The sequence below is a fragment of the Agelaius tricolor genome, unplaced genomic scaffold (assembly GCF_023055355.1).
Source record: "Agelaius tricolor isolate 1412-34295 unplaced genomic scaffold, bAgeTri1.0.p SCAF_9, whole genome shotgun sequence".
Lineage (NCBI taxonomy): Eukaryota > Metazoa > Chordata > Aves > Passeriformes > Icteridae > Agelaius > Agelaius tricolor.
This window is the reverse complement of record NW_027269269.1, coordinates 33,041,757-33,065,767: the sequence shown is the minus strand read 5'-3', so window position 1 is coordinate 33,065,767 and position 24,011 is coordinate 33,041,757. Positions and strand designations below refer to the sequence as shown.

At 38.9% G+C, this 24,011-nt stretch overlaps 3 protein-coding genes across 8 annotated transcripts in view; 2 read left to right on the top strand and 1 right to left on the bottom strand.

Annotated features, from left to right (window-relative positions):
* FILIP1L (filamin A interacting protein 1 like) overlaps nt 1-11,221 on the top strand; it is a 191,377-nt gene extending 180,156 nt beyond the window's left edge. For all 3 annotated transcript variants that reach the window (XM_071433559.1, XM_071433558.1, XM_071433560.1), the window contains 2 exons: nt 7,427-7,611; nt 8,884-11,221. In XM_071433559.1, coding sequence (XP_071289660.1) covers nt 7,427-7,611; nt 8,884-8,974 — 276 coding nt within the window. In that variant the 3' untranslated portion in view covers nt 8,975-11,221. The remainder of the gene's footprint in view (nt 1-7,426; nt 7,612-8,883) is intronic.
* CMSS1 (cms1 ribosomal small subunit homolog) overlaps nt 1-13,894 on the bottom strand; it is a 227,246-nt gene extending 213,352 nt beyond the window's left edge. Inside the window, exons 1-2 of the mRNA XM_071433567.1 lie at nt 13,306-13,894; nt 12,889-13,075 (exon numbers count right to left, since the gene is read on the bottom strand). Coding sequence (XP_071289668.1) covers nt 12,889-13,075; nt 13,306-13,494 — 376 coding nt within the window. The 5' untranslated portion in view covers nt 13,495-13,894. The remainder of the gene's footprint in view (nt 1-12,888; nt 13,076-13,305) is intronic.
* A 19-nt stretch (nt 13,895-13,913) lies between these two features.
* Nucleotides 13,914-24,011, top strand: part of TBC1D23 (TBC1 domain family member 23) — a 31,992-nt gene continuing 21,894 nt past the window's right edge. For 2 of the 4 annotated variants that reach the window (XM_071433563.1, XM_071433561.1), the window contains exons 1-4: nt 19,972-20,114; nt 20,893-21,004; nt 21,252-21,357; nt 23,278-23,482. In XM_071433563.1, coding sequence (XP_071289664.1) covers nt 20,068-20,114; nt 20,893-21,004; nt 21,252-21,357; nt 23,278-23,482 — 470 coding nt within the window. In that variant the 5' untranslated portion in view covers nt 19,972-20,067. Of the gene's footprint in view, nt 14,159-19,971; nt 20,115-20,892; nt 21,005-21,251; nt 21,358-23,277; nt 23,483-24,011 lie in introns of those variants that run through there. The other 2 variants (XM_071433565.1, XM_071433564.1) reach the window with 2 other exon arrangements.

Genomic DNA, 24,011 nt, shown 5'->3' with positions numbered 1-24,011 from the left:
TCCCTGTTTAGAGTTCTCACTTTAGCATGCTTTCTTCTGCCAACTCCTATTACAGGCAACTGATGTCTGCTGCAGGAGTTAATTTAAAAATGAAATTAAAATGCAGCCTTCTTGATCCTTAGATCATTGCTTGCCTTGAAAATTAGCTTCAACTGTTCATCTAACTTAGCACTGTTATTTTCCAAGCCTATTGCCTTGAACCAATATGGTGCTATTATACTTACAGATAGACATACCACATAATCTAATTTAAAAGTGGTCAGTTTAATGCTTTTGGGGTTGTCATTGAGTTGCAGTAATTATTTGTCGATGTTTACTTAGACACATTAAGTAAAGGAAAACTTCATAACTACTCAGACAGGTCACTCCTGGGCAACATTTTGTTTCTGAGGGTGTTTCAAGAGCATTAATGGGAACTCACAAGGGATCTCCACACCATGAGAGGCAGTTCAGATTCCTTGTTTTCTGAAGAACAAACATATCTTTTTTTTCTCTTCTCTGACTTAGAAAGATAGCAGATTTAAAAAGTGGCCTACAGATGAGAACTCAAGAGACATAGCTAAACAGCAATTATGAACACAAAGCCAGCAAATTCAGAATACAAATGAGAGTTCAAAAAAGGATGAGGAAGACTAAAAACATTCATCTTGAAGGAGAGAATGAGCAGGTAGAAAGGATGCATACAAGAGAACTGAAGTAATTCATGGTGTGCACACAGATTTCCCATACATAGTTAAAAATCAAATTGAAAAGGCTCACCAAAATCTATATATAAGGGGTTTTCAGTCATTCAGGTCTGTCTAAAAAGCAAACCAGACATCTGGAGATAGAAGCCTGCTATGGCCAATGTATCTGCTCACATGCCTCTACACTAATGCAGCAGGGAAGGACCTAGGAGTATTGCACAAGGATTTTCAGTACACATACAACGAAACCAACGCAGAATTTTACATATGGTTACTTCCAAGTGCTTTCCAGACAATTCCCACATAGTACCATTCCCTCCCTATGCAATCTTACAGCAGCTTAAGCACTGATCTAGTCAACTGACCCAAAATGTTCTATTTACAACTCTTATCTGAGATTCGTCATTTGTCAAGTACAAGTTTTAGAAAAGAAATAAAATTTAGTCCTTGATCTAGGTACACATGTAATTGAATTCAAAAAGTTAAGTATCAATAAGTGTTTTCCTTAAATTTAAATTATTCATTCCTTCCTCTCTAGAATTTATATCACAAATTATGAAAAATAAACCAATTTTTAAGCGCAGCATGAGGAGGAAGAGAACAAGATGGGCAGTTTGTTAAATCCTTGCCTTCATCAGAAGTTAGATTGGTACAATCACTGAAGTGCAAGTTCAGTTGTTTATTTGCATAGGAAAAAAAAGCCCCAAAATAGAACTGTTATCCTCAAGTTTGAGCCTATGCCAGGAGTTAGAGCAAGTCAGTTATGGTGGCTACCATCAAACATGACAAGTGAAAGAGAGCAGTACAAACTCTGTAAGCAGATCAAACCTTGACAAGTCCACCAGTTATAATGCAGCTCTAGGCACTAAAGGATAATAATGTAGATGTATTCAATACTGTCACTCAGAACTGCAAAATACATAGTTTTGAATTACAAAGAAAAAAATGTGTTTGAAATGAAATCTGATGGCTCAGAACACCATGCTGTCAATGGTGGTTTTAATAAGCTAGACACTGGTGCAAACTGTAGGTCAGAGCCCAGGGATATTTCAGCACCTAACTTGTCATTGATTCAATAAAAGCTTACAGCCTGAAAACCACAGTCGGGTGCACAAAACCTGTAAAAATCTGGGTCTACAAACACCTTCCTGAAGTACTAACATGGATGATCAATCAAGTCCAGACAATACTCCAACCACTTTGTGACCTAAGCAATCTCTGAACTGGAACACTTCTCAAAAAGATCCTGAACCAAACAACCAAACACAACTCAGAGATACAATCTCACTTTAACATGCAAGACTTTACATAAATATTTTTATCTATTCACCTCAATATACTTAGCAAATGATGGCTAATGTAATTCTATTTATAGTTGGGAAACAGACACCTTTTCTATCATTGCTATAATTACATCAGGCAGTAGCACTGCCACTGCCACCCAAACATTTTATTCTCAATACCATGCCTCATCTACCAGGTCATACCACAAGGTCAGAGGCAAACTCTTCCAACTCAGTACTCATGGAAAGCCACATAGCAGTAATGCAATTATCCCCTCCAACATCAGTTCCTTTCTTAACACATCACCTTTAGTAATTGAAGCAAAATGCTTTTGGTTTGGGGGCAAAGAGGGAATTCTTTTTTTTTTGCTTCCTTTTCTACTAACAATACGAATGCTAAAATTTCAGCCTACTATGAAAATGCATGTTGATTTTGTTTATTCAGCATTTAACGAAGAGTTTCAGTGGGGTTTAAGTGAAATATTGGGATGCAATACAAAAGGAAGTCTTTGCTGCCACCTAGAGGTAAGATCTTGGAGGAACACAGAGAAAGAAAAATGCATCTCCTTTTTCCCTCCTCACTTTCCAAATCAAATGCTTTCCTTTCTCAATGCATTAAAAAAAATTCTAAAGTGCTACGAATTGAAACATGCTGATTTTAAGAATGAAAGCATGAAAGAGGTTTTAGACATCAGACTACGTATCTTCTCTTTGGTAGTGACCAGTGTTAAATGCCTGTGAACATTAAGTAGTACCAGGCACACAGAGTAGAAAATCCAGCCATTGGCACCCTGCAACTTACAGCTGGAATCTCCACACATCTTTGTGATTAGCAGTCCTTGATTGATGCCCTGAAGCAGTACAAATTCTCTCCAAACCAATTTATATCATCACCTCAAAAATTGTCTGTCCCAATGAGTTTCATAGCTCATTGACAAGGGAAAACACTTTTCACATACCTTTAATTCACTCCCAGTGCATGCCCCCTCAAGCATACTAGAAAACTGCCCTATTCACCATAGTGCTACATTTCTGTTGTTTATTTTTCTCACCACCATCTATTATCCAATCTTGAAAAGGTTTAGCATGTGTTATTAATCTTCACTCAGAAGACATTTCATAACTGATAGGTTATGCCAAAATGCAAAAAAGGTCACAAAGACTTTCTTGAGCGGTTTGGCAAAACCCAGCAAAACATCCACAATATAGGATGGGATGGTTTGGATTCACACACTAAAAAAAGGATGGAATTTGTTTTCTTCTATTCTTTTCCTAGTAATTCCTAACTTGTCTGTTACCTTTTTGACAACTGCCAGTTACTGAGCAATGAGGACAATTTACAGAGATTCCAAGATCTGTTCTGACTGACAATAAATGTCACTACTGTACATTAACTAGTTTTCCCTACATATATTATTTTTCAATTGTTAACACTGAACTGACACACATTTTTTACTCACCAACATGAGTTACTGTCAGCTCTTGCTTCTAATATTCTCCCTTTTATACCATATACAAATATTATCATTTCAGTACTGTCTTCCTGTGCAGTTTATGAATATGTTGAGTATCAGAGGGGTCTATGAGATTCAGATGCTATCTCCACTATACTATTAAAACCTAGGTCTCTGCTCTGCTACCTATCCAATTGCCACTTATTAACCTTGAGAATTTTCCTCATTTTTCCACAGTTTGCACACAAAATCTGTTTTCACAAGATTCTTTTGTTAGAGACCACTATCAAGGGGTTTTTTTAAAACTTACCTAGGTCTTTCCCTCCCACGTGGGTCTCATCATTAAACAATCCAATAGCATGTACCTATATAACAATATCTGACTAACAGACCTGATTATTATCCCTGACAAGAAATGTGGATGTCTTCACAAAATCAGTAACCATGTGGGCAAACTTATTACTTAACTGACACTTCTACACTTTGATCAGTTCAGCAGTTACATTTATGAATCTTCTGTGAAGCTTTACTCTGAAGTGGCATTGCACCCCTCTAGCATCACCAACAATTGCAGTGGTGTATTGCACATCACTAACAAGGATTCTGCAATTTTAAAAATCATCTCCTTCAGAACGCCTAGAAACCTACCACACCGTTCTGCAAGATTGTTACTATTGTATCTCTTTGTTATCAAACTTTAATTAAGCCCAGGCTGATTTTTTTCCTCACTCATGATCCATTAAGCATCTGCAATGTACAACTTTCCCCAAATTCCTCCACACTGAACACATGCAATGATATGATGTTGGTTCAGCTTTATTCTATTGAAAACCCTGTCATGCATAATTATCTACAGGTAAACGGCAAGCTTTTGATTCGTGATTTTTTTTTTTCAAACCTGCCCAGACAGATCATTATAGCCACTAGGGTTTGTTGTCATCATATTATATTGCAAAGCTCCCATACCTTCTCAGTGATTTCTCATGGGCAGCTCCTCACAGCACTGACTCCTCCTTCACAGCACAGCCAACAAACTCCATCTCTCCTCACCCACCTAACCCACTCTTTTGTAGCACTCTTCTTGTTACTGGACACAGCTGTGGCCTATTAAGAGCAGGCCTGTTCCTAATCTTTGGTGATTGGTACAGCTGCAACTCCTCAGGTGTGAGACTACCTTCTGCATTATTGTCTTAGATTCTATCCCTCCACAATTCCTCCTTTTCTTTTAATTACAAAGTTGCAGTGTCTCTGGAAAGATATATTTGAGTAAATTGATATTATAACATATTCACAGATCTCACTTAGGACTAACAGTATACAAATGTTCAGGCAACAGGTCACAGCAAGAACATACATTTCTAAATTCTGATTTAGTTTTGCTTTTCACAGTCTAGAACATCAACCTAAGGTTTTTCATAAACTAATGTTGTGTTTACTGTCTTTTGCAGGGCCCTTTGCAAAAGATAGTAAACCCAGTACAATCATCTTTTGTGTAATTTCTGTTGAACTCTGGAATGTGTCTGTGCCCTGACCTTGATTTATTACTCAAACTTACATTACATATTATCAGAAACTCTTACACTTCTAGAATATTGACAATATCAATAGCTCTACAACTCTATAAAGGCAACTCACAAGTTAAGGGGTATATTAAGAAAATCCTATCCTACTATATTAGGATAGTAACAAATCAACAGTTACATAATTTTATCAATAGCTATACAACCTGAACAACATCGATCCAGTACCTGTCGAGTGCACTTATGCTTATGGAATATTAACTTTTACACTTATGCCTAATCAAAGATTAATAGTTGCAATTCACAAACAAAATGCACATGTTTCATCAGCAAACAAATCCACCGTGCTGAATGATAGAGCTACTCTGTCCCCAGCTCCAACTGCTGTTTTAATAATTCTCTTCTTCCTTTTACAGTTTTTGTTGTATTAGTTGATTCTTCACTTATTTCCCATTGTGTCCCCAGCGGCTCCCCTGTACCCCAGGTGTTGAAATCTGTCAGGTCCAGACCAGGCAGCCTCCCCTGCTGCTCTCAATGCTACGCTGGGCTCCATCTCTGGCTGCACCTTGCCCTACAGCCCATCCCAAATCACATCAGGTTACTGTGGAGATGGCCACTATACAATTTTAGAGGGCTTCTCTTACATGTTGTCTGTGCAGCTCTGACTCTGCCTCTCAGAGCTCAATGTTGCTTTTGTTCCAGTGCTCATGTAGCAGCAACTTAGCAAACCTTCCGCTGTACTCCTTGGGGGCCGTGCTATTGCTGAGGCACCGGCAGCTGCTGTGGCCATGCCATTTGCACTTCTATCGTGCCACTCCTGTGTCCTGCACACACTGCCATTCAGGGGGAACCCAGCACTGTCCTGGGTTCCCCCTCTGGACTGCGGCCATACCTTGGCAGGGGGCATGGGGCTTGCTCCAATGCACCAAATAAGCAAAGTGTATAGTGTCCACTCCTCATATCCAGCACTCTTCTTCTTGGGGGGGGTGGTATCTCATACATTGTCCAGACTTCTAGGCTCCCAGTTCTGCCTACATTTCTTTCAGGCGCTCAGGTCTGCTTGGCTATAACTCATCTGGATTTTTAGGCTCTGAGGCTCTTGGTTTGCCTGACTCCACTATCTTATTTCTCTTAGGTCTGCAGTCATCTTCATGAATCACCTTGGGATCACATTGCTTAATATTTAAGTCCTTTTTCCCAAACCACCACAGGATCACCTCCTCACTGCTCTCGCTACAGTTCTCTACCCGAATCACCACAGGATCACATCAGTTTAATGTTTAAGTCCTTCTTCCCAAACCACCATGGGATGATATCAGAATCATGTCCTTACTGCTTTCTCTACAGTTCTCTACCCAAATCACCATGGGATCATGTCAGGCTCACCAGTTGTTATCATCATATTACAAAGCTCCCATACCTTCTCAGTGATTGCCCATGGGCATCTCCTCACAGCACTGACTCCTTCTCCACAGCACAGCCAACAAACTCCATCTCTCCTCACCCACCTAATCCACTCTTTTGTAGCACTGTCTTCTTATTGGACACAGCTGTGGCCTATTAAGAGCAGGCCTGTTCCTAATCTTTGGTAATTAGTACAGCTGCAACTCCTCAGGTGTGAGACTATCTTCTGCACTATCTTTATTTTCTTACATTCTATCCCTCCACAAGGGTTTTGATCTAGCTCATTCTTACTCATAATTAAGTAACCATAATTCAAATTTTTTATTATCTTCATGTGAACACAATTTCCATGTTGTTGTCTTTAAAAATAAAATAAAATTAAGTGAGGTTCTTTGACCCTTAGCTTGACTGAAAAAGTTATATAAAATGCTTGTGATGCAAAAAGGTTTTCTCATTACTACAGTATGTTTAATAATCCTAGTTTCAGATAATGGTACTTTTCAAACAAACTTCTTGCCTTTTTAGTTCCTCACCCCTTCTCCATGCACATAATAACTTATTTGGGGCATATTTACATTTTTGCAATTAAATATGACTACAATCATTCTGGACGGGGAGCTGTCTCACAAATATGTTAATTTTGTGTACACTGCTCACTGTCAAAGAATGATCTCTCACAGTAAAGTATGACCTGAGTATTGCCCTCTACTCAGGACTGAATCAAGATTTGTTTCTGCATGAAGTTCTCTGATTATTCACCTGGAGAATCCACACAGCTCAATACTTGCCACTGCATCACTCACACAGCACCCTAGGTCTGATAGTCAGCTGACAGACAGGAAACCCCTTTATTTATACTCTAAGTTTCAATCCATTGAGATTCTTTGATATTCCCCAATCAAGTAGGTAAGTTAAATACAAAGCTTCTGTCTCATTACAAGCCAGATAAAGGAAGTTTAAACAAACAGCTCTAGAAGCAGTGCATTCAGGTTTACAAACTGGAAAAAGCACTACAAAGCTAAAAATACCTCTTGTTTCTCCTCCCTAAGGCATGATTTATTTTCTCGGTTTATTTCCAGATTACCAATACCTTCCGTCGTTCAATTCCAACTCGGATCCCCAAACCAAAGCCTGCCAGCACAACCAAAGCATCTGTCAAAATTCCTGCTGGACATGCCAACAAACCACTCCAAGACAGTCCTTCTGGGAAGATACGCATTGTAAGGACGGTGTCTAAAGCCTGCCTTCAAAGTGGAGGGAGAAGGTAAATACTTTTCTGTGATCTATGAGATTAAAACAGATTTAAGCCATCTGAATCTCAGTTGTTTCAACTGGGGAAAAAATCAGAAACCATCCACAGCACATATGGTCACCAATCACAGGACATCAAGACAGCCTAATTCTTAGGAGCCAAAGTTAACTGCAGGGACCATGCTCTGCTCCATTTTTATGGTGCATTTCCAGATTTTACCACTCACAGTACAGGAACACAAGACACAAATAAGTTTCTACTATAAATTCAGTTCTGACATGTTCTACAAATAACAACAGTAAGGTTATCTCAGCAGATTTATATAAACATGCTCAAATCATATGAAGAGGGGTTGCAGAAGGTGTCATGTTTTCAAAGTTGGTCTAGCCAAGAAGTGTCTCAGTATGAATATTCTAAGTTCAACATTAAGGGTGGAATGAAGAAAGGCATGGAAAAATCTGCTCTTGTGTAACACATTGAATTTAGAGAAATGCAGGGCTCCTTGCTGTGCCAAGCATCACTTTAAAAGCATGATGTGAAGATAAGTAGCTCCCTCCTCGCTAGTGTGATTATCTCCACTCAATTCATGCAGATGTTAGATCAGAAAAACAGATGGGAGAATCAAGATGGATATTGTTTGCATCAGCTATATAAACTTTCACCATTTGGACTACAGTATTTGGATTTCAGTTCACTTAAACAGTATTTTAGAACTGATCAAAATTAGTATCAAGCTTAACAGTAAGTGTGGCTTACACAGAAGTGCAACTTTATTCTTGCATTCTTCCATAATTTTGCCCTTCCTTACAACTCCTCACATAAAATTCACTTAAAATATGTAACCAGATGCATTGCTCCTAGTGAAGGGTTTTTTTTTAACTGAACTCTTTGCACAAGAAATTCCAGTTCATCCATGAGAGAATTTGCCTTTTTGTTTTTCCTAAAGCATAACTTCTTTAAAAGACTTAAAATTCAAGGTTTCCCTTCAGCCAATACACACACACACAAAAAAAAACTCAAAAAAACCCCACAAACCAAAACATTAGAAGAGACTCCATGCTTGTTGTTTCCAATTTTCTGAAAAGTAGCAATTGTTGCTCTGCAAGAAAATTTCTCACTGTTCTGTAGAATGTTAAGAAAGACTAACAAAATACTACTACAACAGCAAGGAAAACCCCCACAAGAATCCTGTAATACCAACTAACACTAGTTACTGCTTTAAAATATAAAAATTAATTTATTTCTCTGGTATTAATGTCTCACTCATTCTTCTTCCCCTAACAGAGTGCATTCCAACAGTCTAAATGGCTCAACTGACAATACATGGGAAAACTCCTTACACATAGGTGTTTCTTTAAGAACTGCCAAATCCTAATTCCTAAATAAAGCAAAAGCTGGTGGTGATCATAGTGCCATAGCCAGAACTGCAATCCTTTTGCTGAAGCAAGGAGAGATTCTGATGCATTCAGCTACCCAATTTTTCCCTTTCATTTCACAGCTAAAAGTTTAACTTAACCATGGAGACAGTACAACACACAGCACTGCTGTGTGACTGTTTTTGCAAACCCACAAGAAACCTATGCCTTCCTCAAAAGCTTCACAAGAAATTCTCTAGAAATACTTTAAAAAAGTTTTAAAAGATCAGTCTACTGAAAAATTATTTCAGCTGTGTCCTACGAGAAACACCTGTGTTAACATGCAGACATAAAGGAATGACTTTGCCACAGTAAAAAGGAAAGGCTTCCCATTTTATTCACCATATCTGCAGCTATCAAGTTCTGAGAGTCCGTATCATGTGTGCTCAGATCCCAACACAGCTCACAGAAGTACACAACTGCAACCTGCAGAATGAATGCACATTGATGTGAAGAAACACAGATTTCAAAAAGCAGCTGTCAACTTGGCATGCTTATCAGAAAGATCTTCAAGTACTGACCAAGTTCTATTACAAGGAACAGCAAGTCACTGATGTGCCAAAAAAAGAGATTCAAACCTCTTCATACAGAGTCCAGCAACAGACCTCAGCTCTGATCAAGCAACAGTGCTCCCACTGAATGCACTACAATGAAGTCTGCTTCTCCATAGCTGCAAATCACACACTACAAATTGATGTTAACAGGCAAAGAAAGAGAAGAGACCCCCTGGCAAAAGAATTCCTGCAATTCCTGCAATAGCATCCTTTGCTTTAGAGTCCACACAGGGCCCCACAAGCACTGCCAAATCATCCTCTGTGGTCCCATACTCACCTATTTTTGCTGCTGACATACAAGAGTTTTGCTCCTGTCTTGCAATGACACAATTAATTTTTACCTATGAGGGCCATGCCCTACTTAAGATCCTACTTAAGGATCTAAAACTGACAAATGGGGATACTACAACTCCTATGGGATTATGGGCAATACAGAAAGCATGGAGAATGAAAGACAAGGAGGAGTAACTAAAAAGGAGGAAACTGGAGGAATTTCTGAAAAATAGAAGTCCATCCTTCTCCCTCAAACTGACTGGGAGATGAGGCACGCTGGCTACAGGCAAGATCTGGATGTTTATAGCGCTGTGAGAATTGCTCTTTTCTGTTCATGGAGGGAACAGGAGAAAGTTGGGCTCCTTCACCAGTATGAAATAAACTCCTCCGAATTCCTTATCCTTTCCTTTGTAATTCTGAATGCCATATAAAAACCATATGAAATCTGGACAAAGTTGTGGCACAAACTGGAAGAAAGGAAGGTAAGGAAGTCCTGCAGTTGCATGACGTGGGACATATGTAACACTAAACTATGCTGCTAAGTGGAGAATAATCCCTAACAGCTCCCTCCACAAATCTCATCTCAAAGGTTTGCTGAAGATGTTATAAGGCAAGACTCTGTTTTTGTCATGTGACAAGATACAAAGATGGGTAATCCCTTTAGCATTTTTTGCCTTGGGTTTTGTGGGCTTTTTTTATACCTATAAATCATTTGCAGCAGGGTAAACATTCACATCTTAAGGTGAGAGTAATTATCTTTAATTTTTAATATGAACTCTAAAATAATGACATCCAATGATATGGCCAAAAGCAAATTTAGAATTACATATCCATACACAAAGATATATATTTATATATATTTTGTGTTTTCGTACTCTTTAGGTGGAGTGTATGAATGATGCTCACACTCATTTTAGAAGTAGCTTTTCTAATTACAAGTGGCTAAAACACTTTTGAGAGCTAAATTCTGATGAATATTCTGTAGGTCAGAGCTTATTCTAAGGTTAATTTTAAAGGATCTGGCAAAAGATCATTATTTCAAAAGTACATTTGAATTCTGCTTTGCACCTGCAGTTATGGCAGAGATGTTATTTTTAAATAGGTCAGCAAATGAGGTTGGATAGTATTTTTTTAACAGAAGTTCATTTTTCACAGAAATGAAATTGACCAAGTCTTTCAAAGGTGCTCACTAATGTGCAATTATTTTCTTGTATTGCTGCCTGCATCATACATTGTGAACAGTGGTTTCCTCTTTTATGCCAACTGATTTGAAAGCATTCTACAGTATCGATAAGATGCTGCACAAATTAACCCTTGATTTTAAATGTTTTACGTCAAAAATAGCTACACAAAATAAAAGTAACAGATGTTTTATGTTTACTGTTAGCTTGTGTCAACTTCATCCAACAACAGGCTCCATAAAAAGAGCCTGCCAACAAGTTTACAAAGGTGGGCTGCAGACAGCAGAGTACCTGGTTTGCACAACACTCACCTGTATTTACTACTCATAACACACTCAAAGAATGTTCTTGGAGTAAAGTATATTGGGTTAGACACCTCCAGAGGTTATTTTCCACCTGAATTCTTTCAGTAACTCAAAAATGCTATTGTGAAAATCTCAAGTTTTTCATAACTGGAAAAGCTGTCATTCACAGTCTCACTTCAAAGTCAGATGGTTCATCCCATATGTCAGAAGTTTATAATCAAAGTCCTGCTCTGTATGCAGTTTCTAGAGGAAAGCTGACAACACTGTGACAGTCAGCTAACCACTGAATGAAATCTGTGGTGGCAGAATGGGCAGGTAGGCTCTTAAGAAAAATTCCTAATGAAGAGCATTTACCATGAGAACTGGGACTGCTTAAGGAACCCACATGAGACTAAAAATAAAAATTAAATGCTCAGAAACCTAATTAGGTCTTGTGGGCCCTCTTTATTACATACATACAGCTTTTACAATGCTTCCTCTCTATTCTCCAAGTACCTTTTCACAGGAAATAAGCACCAATTATCAAGACACTCAAAAAACTGGAGTCTTTGCAGAGGTGCAGATAACTCCCAGTAATGCCCAACTCTTGCCAATAGTGTATTAAAAAATAAATTTAAAAAACAATCAATAAAATAGGGCACTATAAAGTCTAAAGTCATTCTAGTTGCCTAGATCTACCTAAATTTTCACACTAAATGCAAGCATTACAGAGAAAACGTCTTACAGCTAGTGGTTTCAAGACACATTAACAAAATACAAGTGTATGAGCCAGGTACCATAACCATCAGGAAAGAAAAGACAAATCAGTCACAGCACCGTACTCCAAGAAGCAGTGGCTGGAGAGAGCTTTAACTCCTGCCTTTTACAGTAACACATGGCGAGGGTGATGCGACACATCCCAGTGAGCACACGGGGGATGCTTTTCAAGTACCACAGATGCTTTTCCCTCCAAAGGCAGTACTATGGATTTGCTGTTTCCTAGGCCTTACAGAACTGCAAGTAAGTTCATGCCAGTAATGGCAAACACAATCACAGGATAGTCCGAGGTGGAAGGGACCCACGAGGATCATCCATTACGCAAAAGCCTTTCATCAAATAAACTCTTTGGAAGAAGATATAGTTTGGAAGGTAAATGAATGCAAGGGAGAGCTGAACCCTGAATTCAAACCAAGAGGTTTTCCCATTCCCCTCGCTTTTCAAACTTCGCGTAAATGTATTTTGTCATGTGGGTTCCTGTTGTTAGCTAGGTACTGCATTTTCATTGCCGCTCCATCGTCTATCCCAGGGCTCAGATCAGAGACGGGACATCACCTCGCTGCAGAGACTCTGCTTACAAGCAAACCCGCCCTCGGAAGCAAGCAGGGAAAAGCAGGCACAGGGGAAAAAAGCGAGCGAGAGTGGAAAACCTGGAGAAATAAATTAATAGCAGAGAAAGGAAAGGCGGAGAGGGGAAGTGGAAAAAACACCCAAAATCCAACGAAAAGGAAGGAGGGCAGGAAAGGAGGGCAGGGGTGTAATGTTTCAATCCCAGCGTGAGGAGGGAGCTCGGGGAGAGCAGTACCTGGCGTGCCGCCCGTCCCGGGCTCGGTGTCCCACCACGGCTCCTCCAGCGTGTCGCCCATGCCGCCGCCGCCGCGCCTGCGCACTGCGCGCCGGGCCGGGCGGGCGTGCCCCGCGCTGCCGGGGGCCGGCCCTGCCCCGGGCACGGCTGCTGCCTCAGCTGACACTGCTTCGTAGACAATTGTCTTCTGAAAGAGAAGAAGGCCTTTAAGTGCATGCTGGGGGCTATTTTTCCCTTTTATTATTTCTTCCTTTTTTTTTTTTTTAGTAGAAAATACAGAAGCGAGAGAAAGAGGAAAGGAATTCAAACTACTACCCCGTTCTTCACAACATTCGCTTAATTGCCTCAACCCGCTTTCACGCTGTCAAATACCTCGCTTGATTGCCTCAAGCCGCTTTCACACTGTCAAATACCTACTTTCTTGGTTGAGGTATTCACGTAATCTTTGCTGAGGAACAGATAGGTGCCTGCAGGGGGTGCTCGTTGCCTTGGAATGGCTGTTCCCGGCCCTTTGGCAGCGCAGCCTGCAGGGCGAGCGGGCCCATCCTGGGGTCTCTTCCCGCAGGAGCCGTCCCGCTCAGCCTGAGCGTTACCGCTGGAGCCCATCCCGAGTCGAGCCGTGGAAGTGAAACAGAACAGTGTAAGGACTGGAATCTCTCGTCAGGCGGCGCTGCTATTCCGTGCATAACCCGCTCCATTTATTTTTCTCAACTTCTATTGAAGTATACTATTTTTCCCCCCTTTGAGGATGCAGGTGGGTAAGGAACGTGCATAACAGAGAGCATTCGTATTGATCTGCCCAGGGTTACTAATGGACGTCACCAAGTGATTTGCAGCTCTTGGAAACTGCGTGAAACTTGTGAATTTCCACACTCGCGGAGTACGTCCAACCTGTGGCACATTAAACACTGTGGGGGAAGTCACTTAATAATCAAACCCACATCTGGCAGAGCAGTTCAGCTTTATGAAAACATTCAAATCTCCGGCAGAGCGACTCCCCTGCCCTACTCCAGGGGCGCTGCGCGGCCGCTCCCTCAGAGGCCGCCCCTGCCCGGCTTCCGCGCTTTGCGGCCCGCGCCCTCAGCCCGGCGGCCGGGAAGGCGGGGACGGCGGCCGGAAGGCAGGGAGAGCAGCCGGGAAGGCGGGGACGGCTCCGGGAGGAGCGGCCTCGGGCAGGAAACGCCTCCCGAGCGCGCTTTACGGCCGGGCGAGCGGGCACGTCAACAGCTATGGCGGAAGGAGAAGAGGCGCTGCCGCCGCCGGGCAGCTGGTGAGTTATGGGGGTGTGGGCGCTCTCCCTGCCGCTCGCTTCCCTCTCCTCCGCAGCGGAGACAGCGGAGAGAGGCCGGAACGCCCCGCCCGCCGCCGCTCTCCCCTCGGGACGCGCCGCGCTCGGGGTCGCGCTGGGAGCCCGCCAGGAGCCCCCGCAAACGCCGCCGGTGCTCGGCGGCTCCGGGTCCCCAGAGAGGAAGGGGCCCGTCAAAATAGGGGCGAGACAGAAAACGAGGGCCGTGCCCAGCCTGGAGCCAGGCGGTCGCCCCAGTTTAAAATGACAGTTTTAATATGCGGTAGGAGCTGCTCCGGGAGTCTGCCTGGAGTGGAGTTGCTTTGTTCAGTTCAGCTTCCCGTTTCGCTGCATTCCTGCTTTCAGGAACAGGTGACAGCAGTGGGTCCTGCCTCGTTTTCTGAATGATTTTGCTCACCACCTTCCTTTAGCGCAGCTATTACTTATAATGGATTTTACGTTGAACCCCTAGGACAAGAATAGAGACTATTTCTGGAGCGTGTATAGGATCATTTTGATGGTAACAGTGATGTGATTTTAGTATTTGTTGCATGCGTATTCACTCAAGATTGCCGAGGCTTAAATAAACATTGTGTTTAAACACTGAAGCTATTCTTACTGCACCCAGCATCTCCATTTGCGTCTTCACTTTGTTTTTGTCTTTGCGCTTCTGCATTGCATGTGATTTCTTTCTGTGGCTCTGTGCCACACCATTGCTCTTTGTCCTTTCCACGTATATGCTTTTCAAGCAATTACTTTACAGAGCTTCTTTCTATGATCATTTCCATTCTGAGTTCCAATAATTTCCAAGGTTTTGCTTTTAGGCTCTATTTGATGTGGCAGATTTAAAGTTTCCTGTGCTTAGTTATGTCACTCTAAAGAAACCAGAACACACACACACACAGGTGTAGGTGTAAACTCTTGTCTAGTTTTGTTCTACAGATACACCTCTTGGTTGAAACAACTTCATATCATTAACTAGAAAATGAAAGTTATTTGGTGCCATTTTTCATTCTTGTGTTTTTTACTTTTAGTTACAGCCTCAAAATTTGTGAAGCTCTTTCTATAAGCACAGTGTTGCATAAGCATTATTTCTAAATAAAGGTCTGACTGTTGGGCCATTTAATTACAAAGCAAGGGATGGACTCCCTGACAGTGCACTCTCAACACTTTGAAATATAACTCTGGACATTAAATAAGAACCATACCTCAAATACCTCTGAAAAAATACTCCAGATTACTTCCATTACTAATATTGCTGTCTCCCAGATCACAATCAACTTTTCTAGAATTTCTGTTAAGGATGAGGACGAGTGTGTTTCCAGACACATTTCAAGGCACAGCCTGTATTGTTGATATTCTGATTGGCAGCCTCAAAACTATAGTCAATTGTATATGCTGATGGTACTAGAAAATGCAAACTTGAAGACGTGTTAAAACAAATGTAAGTCTTTAAGTGTTAAAGTGTTAAACAGATTTAACACTTTATGGGAACAATTAAAGAGTTTTATGCTTAAATGCTGTATTAGTATGTGACAGTGCATCCTGTTACTAGAGGTGTGTGTGTGATTGACAAAATTTCATTCCTTATTGCTTGCTTAGAAACTTCATGTGGCTTTTGAGTTTGTTTTCCTGTTTTGGTTTTTGTTTAAAAACCAGTTTCAGTGGAGTATTTGCATTTTCATTTATGGATTTAAAGCATTGTCTTATATTTATATTTCAATTCTGTGAACAGTTGATGTTGAAAGAGCTTTTTGGTGTAAATTACTACACTATCATATTTCGAAATAAATAAGATTTCACATTTTAAAAATACCCGAACATATAATGACACATGTGTATGCCTGAGCTCTATTGGGAACAAAACTGGCAGTGCTGATCCTGTGTCTTCTCTTCACTTCCTTAGGAGGATTAAAAGGCAGATGGAGTTTTGTGCTCAGAGGCTGTTGCAGCACCTTGAGTGTGTGTAACCCAGATGTGCTCCCTAGCATAAAATTCCCTATTTGTTTTCCCTGTGTTAACTTGTCATGTGCTGCTAGTATGAATGATTTGGGTGGGGGGGAAGTGTCACAAACTAATTACGAATTAAACCTCTCAATATCTGTACTGACTGCTTGGTGTTTTGCTCAACAAAAAACAGGGAGCTTTGCCACTACACAATAAAAATTAAAAAGAAAACCCAGCATCACCCCCACCCCAAACTTATGTATAGAGAAAGATGAGAGTGTAGGTTTTTTTTCTTCAGTAAATATAAGAAGTTGTTATCAACACTTTTGATTTAAAAATGAGCAAAATCAGGTAGACTTTGTTTGCTAAATGTTTCTTTTGAGCTGTTTGGCATATACTCAAAAGCTAATTTGAGAAATTCCCAGCACTGTTTTGTTCTGGAAGGCATATCTGTCCAAAGCTAAAAATTCTGTGAAGCACAAAGGAGACTGGCTGCTTTCAAACTGCTCTAAAATATTTTTTTTGTCTACTTATTTGTTTCTTTTAATTATAATTTCTGTCAATGCAATACATATAGTCAGTAGACTGTATAGACACAAATAAGATGGCTTGTTAGTTACATTTTTTTTAATTGGAAGTTATAGATTTTTCTTGCCTCATTTATCAAGGAAATTGATGATTTGGACTTTATTTTTCTTGTTCAGATTTTCAAACAGATTAATCGTTATAAATTAATTTCTAAAACCTTTTTGCAGATGTTTGTTTAATACTCAAGCTTCAGGAAACTTGATCAATTAGTAATTTTTAAGATCTGTACTTGGGAAATCTGGACCTGAAGTAACTAAATATAACTGTAACCACAGATGGAATTGTTCCTGTACATTTAATTTTGCATTGGAATAACTCATTCTATGGGTCCCAAAATGCACTGCAACTGCCTAAGACAACAAGGTGACAAACCTAGTTTCCATGTATCCTTCCCATTCTCACAATCTGGCTAATTAGTACCTGGAGCCATAGTATTTCTTCTGAAAGCCCAAGAACAGAAAAGTCCTTTCCAGTTAAGCATGACATTGAAGAAAAAATGTCAGGGAATTGTTTTTCTCCAAAGTTCTATTGGTGAATAAATGATAGTTCAGTGGTGTGCTGAATACAATGGATATTTTGAAGCAAATGTGAGGGATTGATTTTTGTTTGTTTGTTTTCAGTAGAGAACAAACACTCATTAATTTCAGTTCAATATAGCTCTTGTTGAGGCTTTTTTCTGGGAGTCAGGAAAATCCTGAATTAAAAGTAGGAACCATAGTAATACCTTCTATAAAAGTATGGAATTGATTGTAGTCTTAACACTTCATGTAGTTTATTGATCACTTACTATTATCTTTTTCCTGCTGTTCACATTCCCACACTTTTAATCCCTTCTCTAGTATTTATGAGTGACTATTACCAAGTATCTCAGTTGTATATAAATAATACTTAGAAAAAGTGGCTTAAGCTGAATTCCCAGCAGTTGATCAGTTTTTCTTGCCACCACCTGACACATCTTAAGTTAAAAAAGGTCCTGTTTAATGTCCGTGAAGACAGCTATTTACTGATTTTAATATGTCACCAGACTGACATGAATGTAAGAGATCCTTCTGTAAGTATGGGAATTTACTGCAGATGCTCCAATTGAGCATTTTGTATTATGACATTTTGAACAATATATCATGTGAGAATTTACCTTTCAGGCCATGGCTTGGGTGTAGGCTGGAATTCCACACATCTAACCAAAAATTTGAGTAGCACCTAGAGACAGGCAGTGAAGCAATGGCAGAGCAGAAAGTATAGATGTTCGGGTCTGGAGGATTTTTTGCATAGGGAGAAGTGCTGCATTCTGTTCAAAATAAGTGTAACCATTATCCATGTGAGCAGAAGACTTCCTAGCAGCTCTTCACTCATGCAAGACAAGGATCCAGATTGCTAGCAGTTCAGTGAAATATTTATAGAACAACTGACAGAAATAAGGTAAAACACAGTGAGTGGACATGTGTTTAAGTGTTGAAATCCCTTTCATGTTTTGTACTTTGCAAGTTAGCCTGAACAGAAAGTTTATTAGAAAAGAATTTACTTAATTTTTGAGGAGTCCTTACTTACAGTCTGTGAGCAATCTTGCAGTTGATGGAGGAAATGAGCACCTAATTGAATCACAGCAGAACAAAGCATTTCCCCCTGCTGTTATTTCACTTAACTCCTTGTTGGTAATGCATCTCGTCTCTTCTTGTGGCAGATGGACATGTGAGTGACCTGCTTTGGGAGGTGAAGCAGTAAAACTGGCATTTGCCTCTCATCTTTACAGTGTAGAAAGTGAGGGTGACAGCACTTGGAGGAAGTTTTTGCAAGTGGTAATATATTGTCAAGCAGCAGAAGCACACATTTGCAGATAACACGTTGAAGTTGGTGTTACATGCACAGCTTCTTGAGTGCTGGATACTAGTAACTGGTAGAATTTGTAAAACAGTGTTTGCCAGGTGATTCTGTAATTGGTGTAGATATAGTTTTAGGTGGTGTTTCAAGTAAAAATTACTTTCTTATTCTCAAAAGAGTTTCTTTGGGTGACATAGGAACGAAGTTAAAGTATTACAATTTAAGACCTTTCTACTTGAAATGGAACGTGTACACAGCTGTTGCATTCGTTTCCACATGCCTGTTTAATACTTGGATATAGTTGTAGCAACTAGTTGTAGTTCAAGACCTGGCTGTTGCTCTCTAGTCTGTTTTTCATACACAGTGTTCACAGAAGCGTGCAATGTGTCTAAGAACACTTCAGTCTCTCCAGCTGATGCTTGGTGTTGGCTTCTGTTGACGCTAGATCATCCTAGAGTTTGTGCAGTTCTGCTGAAAGCTAAGAAGTCTCTTTGTTTAAATGTCCTGGAAATACTTGATTTTTATTCAAGGCTAACTGATCCATTCATGTAACTTTTCAGGCATTGAACATTATGTACACAACAACAAGATAGGTGATTGAAGTACAAGTGTACTTCCATATTCTGCTTCCCCTCTGTTTCTGTCTCAGGAAGGGATTGGCAACTTATGCAACCTGTAGCCCTATACAAAACAGACTTTGGGATTTGTTTTTTTTTCTTTTTTTTATAATACTAAAAATGTGAGGAAAATAAGGCAAATCATTCTCTTTGTAATCTATGCTTTCTTTCATCCAGATTTGCAAAATTACTTGGAAAAAATAGAGTTGTGCCCCAGTGTATATTTGAAATATGATTTAAAATGCAGACCACAAAGAAACTGCCTGCTACAGTGCAAGGAAAATGCTTACTCTTCAGACTTGTAAATACTTTGAGAATTCTTGAGTAAAGCTAGCTAAGTATTTGCATACCTTCTTCCAGGTCTGAGATTTTAATCTTTTTGTCCCAGAAAATCAGAAATGTGTATTTGAAGTTTTCAAGAGACCAAAATTGTGAACTTTTATATCAAGGATTTAGTTGTGGATATATGGAAGTTAAAGCAGACAAGAGTTCAACAGCTGACATTTTTTTCCTGTGGCTATTTGAATTGACTGCATAGTAGTCATGGACTAATTGAGAATTATACTGATAACACTTTAACATCTGTTACTCCATGTGTATAAATAGATGTGTTATTCACCAGGAATGCATCTTCCTACGTGAATATCTGTCCTAGAGAAACAATCCTATTCTTGGTTTTGCTCTGGCTATAAAACCCCTGGATGTGTGTTTAACTCTCCAGGTAACTGAAGAAAGCCTTTCTTAAGGCAGATGTCAGAACAAGCAGAGAAGAATTAAGAGAATATAGCAAGGGAGAAGTTTTGCCTGTGGGACCTATGTGTCACTGCCATTGCTATTTTTCCAGTGAACCTGTTTTGCCACTGCTCTGCTACATGATATTGAAATCCTGAAGTCATCAGATGTGGTTCTCCCATTGCTGACAGCATGGAAACATTGAACCAGTCTGCAGAAGCTATCAGAGAGATTGTAAAGTAATCATTCCTGAATGCTGAATTTCTTCTTATCTATAACACTTGTGAACTTCTGTTGTCTTACTACAGCAATCATCATTAGTGTTAGTCCTGTCAATTTGTGTATTTTGCTACTCTCTATATTATTAACATTGTTAATAATATAACTTATGTTATATTATATAACATATAATAATAATATGTTATATAATGTAACATATTGTTAATAATTAACATATGTTAATCCAGATTTGTGCATATGTCCACACATGAAATACTACAACTGTATAGTTAAATCAATTTGAGTTTGACTAAAAGGTCTTTTCCCATTTCAGGGAAGGTAAGGTTAAAAGCTGACTGCTCTAAACCTTTGAAATAAGTGTTCTGTTTTCTAGGCCATCTAATATTTTATTTAAAATAACTCCACCATCTAATTTAGGTGTAATATTTGCTTTGTGTGTGTGTGAAAACTTGCTGAAATTTAAAGTTGGTGAAAGTTATAAACTGCAACTGAATTTGCATTTTTATGATACATTTTGCAACCTTGTCACTTAATGAGCACAAAAAAGCAAACTTTTTTTTCTTGTATGTAAGTTGAATGGAATTGCAAGTTGAAGGAGCAGCTTTAAAGTAGAGGAATAAATAACATTTTGCAGGTTTTTCTTTTTATTAATTTCCAAGTTGTCTTATACCTTTGCATATGTGTGGGATTTGCCTGACAGTAGCTTTCAGTCTACATAAACATAAAACAATAGTAGAATTGATTTTTGATTTTTTTAATTATATTTCATTATTTTAGGATAAAAGATCTTGCAGACGCTCTAGACGAAGGAGGCTGTGATCTTGAAACTGTGAGAAACATCATTCAAGGAAGGCAGTTGCCTGCTGATCTAAGAGCCAAAGTCTGGAAGGTAAATATGAGCTTAAATCCAGAAGCAGGAAATACCTGAAGTTGTGTTTCATTTGAGGTAAAAGATTTAATTGCCAGGGATCTCTACAGGAGAGATGTAGTATTGGAATTTTAATATGCATCTATGTTGAGTCAGTTAAGGAATAGTTCTCTTCTTTTTTTTTTTTTTTTAAATTACTGAGTTCAGTAATTAAACAACTGCAAAAAGACACTAAAATATTTAGAGGGCTTTCTATCTTTATTTTCAGATTGCACTTAATGTTGTAGGAAAGGGGGACAGCCTAGCATCCTGGGATGGCTCCTTAGACCTACCTGAGCAGAGTATAATTCATAAGGATTGCCAAGAGCTAATTGGTAAGTTCTGTTACATTTAGATCATCAGAAGTTTGAAAACTTCTGTATTCTCAGTTGTCTTAAGACTTTATTTCAATTAAGTGATCTAAATGATGTTTACATTTTGGAGGAAGATGAAAGAGCAGATAAAAATCAGTAAGAAAACAATAGTATCTTACCTGTACACAGACTCTGGGAGGATGACATCATGGGAGTTCAAAGTATTAGCTTGTAAATGATAGTTTGCATAGTCAGAAAGCTTTGTGAGATAAAAAAATGGTAATTGTTTTCCAAGCTCCATCTTTTAAAGCAGACATTCTTTATTTAGTGTCCTTCAAGTTTTTATTTGTGGAAGGTCTAGTTCTTAATCTGAAAACCTGTTGTAGCATGAAAATGCATATAGCATTTGAGAGAAGAAATATATTAAACATTTTGGGCTTCAAAAGCTATTTTAAAGAAAGTTACTTTTTAATAGCATTTTCAGCAAAAAATGAAAGGCTGTGTTTGTGCAAGCCAGGTGCTGCCAGGACAAAGGAAATAATAATCTGGTATGTTTGCAAAGAGCTGCCACAGGATCTGCTTGGCAGCTCATCACAGGACTGGTGAAACCACTGACATGATGCAACAACATTGGTATCAGTGATCTATTGATGGAGTCAATGCTGACTCATAAATCAGGATACATCTCACATCTTCAATAAGAGAATCTTCTATTTTATTACCTATCATTTTATTTATTCTTGTGCAATTGAAAGTTAGGGCAGAGGATGGAGTTGGTGCATGCATACATACCTACCATTTCTGAAATGCAGTTCTACAGTTTCTAGCCCTGAAATCTAGTAGGAATTATTTTCCTTCTCTCTGTCCTGTAAAGGAAGGAGATGGGGGTGGAATTTCCACTAATTTTTAAATCACAATCTCTCTTCAGGAAGATGCAAAATGTTCTGATTATATTCATAACATACAAAATTAAGCACTTCAGTGTGATAGTTCTCTTTTTGTATTTATTGGCAAATATTTAGTAACATGTAAGGATTTAATCAAATGTGAAGTTACTTCAGAAAGAAGGTTATATGGAGACTTCAGTTTTTCGTTGGATTAAATGTCTCTATTTCAATATTGTAGCAAAGCAAGTAGTCTCCAAATTTTAAGTATATCCTCAGTTGGCATGTAAGCTTTATGTACTGTTTCATTTTTCTGAGAGATAAAGAATGCCAATCATTGACTGGCTTGTCAATATTCTTGATGGGAAAGTATTAAAGATTTTTGTAATAAAAAAATTTCCTAACAGTCATGAGAATCATGGTCTTCTTGTAACTGAGGGGGAAAGATGTTTCCTAGAAATGTAATGCCACTATGTTAATGTATTGTGTATAGATCTCTTTTCCCCATCCTGGACATAAAAAAATGTGATTTGTAAGTTAATGCTAAAATTTAAGTCTGTAAGCCTAGCTGATCTCAAACTTCTGATTTAGATAAATTTACATGTTGGTCACCTGTTGAGGAATTGAAGGTATGCATTGTGGGTTGACCTGTGTTGATCTGTGAAATTCAGATGAATTTGCTGTAGAGTTGAGTCTGAGTTGTGTGCTGAGCACATCAAATAGGAGTAGAAGAGGAGTGTTCTGTGCATTGAAAGAATCTACCGCTTTCTTTTGTATAGATCCTGGAAACCCCAAACTTCTTTCATCCTGTTGTTGTGTTATTTAAATGATATTTAAATGTCTTATCCTACTGGGTTTATAAAATCACTTGCATTCTGATACCTTTTTTAATGCCTTTCTGTAAGAGTTTAATCTAAACAGCCAGCTTTTTGTTTGTCTGGTTTTACTGGGTTTTTTCTCGAGTCAGTCCATATTGGTGCAATTGTGCTATGAAATAATTTCATCCAATTTCTTTGAAAAGCCTTTAACCCAGTTTGTATTACTGTGCCTATTTCAGACCAGTTGTCAGTGCCAGAAGAAGAGAAGTCAGTATTAACTTTGGATATTGAGTCTGTTATTACTTTTTATTGTAAATCACGCAATGTTAAATACAGTTCCTGCCTTGGCTGGATACATCTGCTCAAACCTTTGGTGCACCTTCATTTGCCCCGCAGTGATTTGTACAACTGCTTCTATGCTATCATGAATAAATTCATTCCAAGGTAAAACTCTTTCTTTTCCATTTGTACTATTTTTATTGGCAGTAGAAGTATTCTCTGAAAGACTTGCATGTTGGTTTTGGCTAGAGTAGCACTGTTCCTAGCCGTGTTGTCAGATTCTTTCATATGATCATAGATTTCAATACCTGTTGGTTTGAAATCCAGGAGATGATTGGGTTGGTTTAAGATACAAAGAGTTAGCTGACTGATGTGACTGATCTAGATTCAGTATGCCTTTTAAAGAGCTCTCCTTTCATCCAGTATCAAAACATTTTTTTAATGAACTAATTCACATAGGTTATGTGAAAGTGGTTTTTTGTTCCCTTTCCTAGCATTTTTGATATCTAAAATACTTCTATCTCTTCAGAAACAGTAATTCATAAGCACTAATGAAATCTCAAAATCTCTTTAGAAATAGTTAATATTTTTCTTATGTTCTTTTGAGTTAGGACTGAATTTTTTTTTTAAGTTGCTGGATATTTTTAATGACAAATACTAAATTTGAGCTTTTCATGCTGTTATGTAGGTGCTC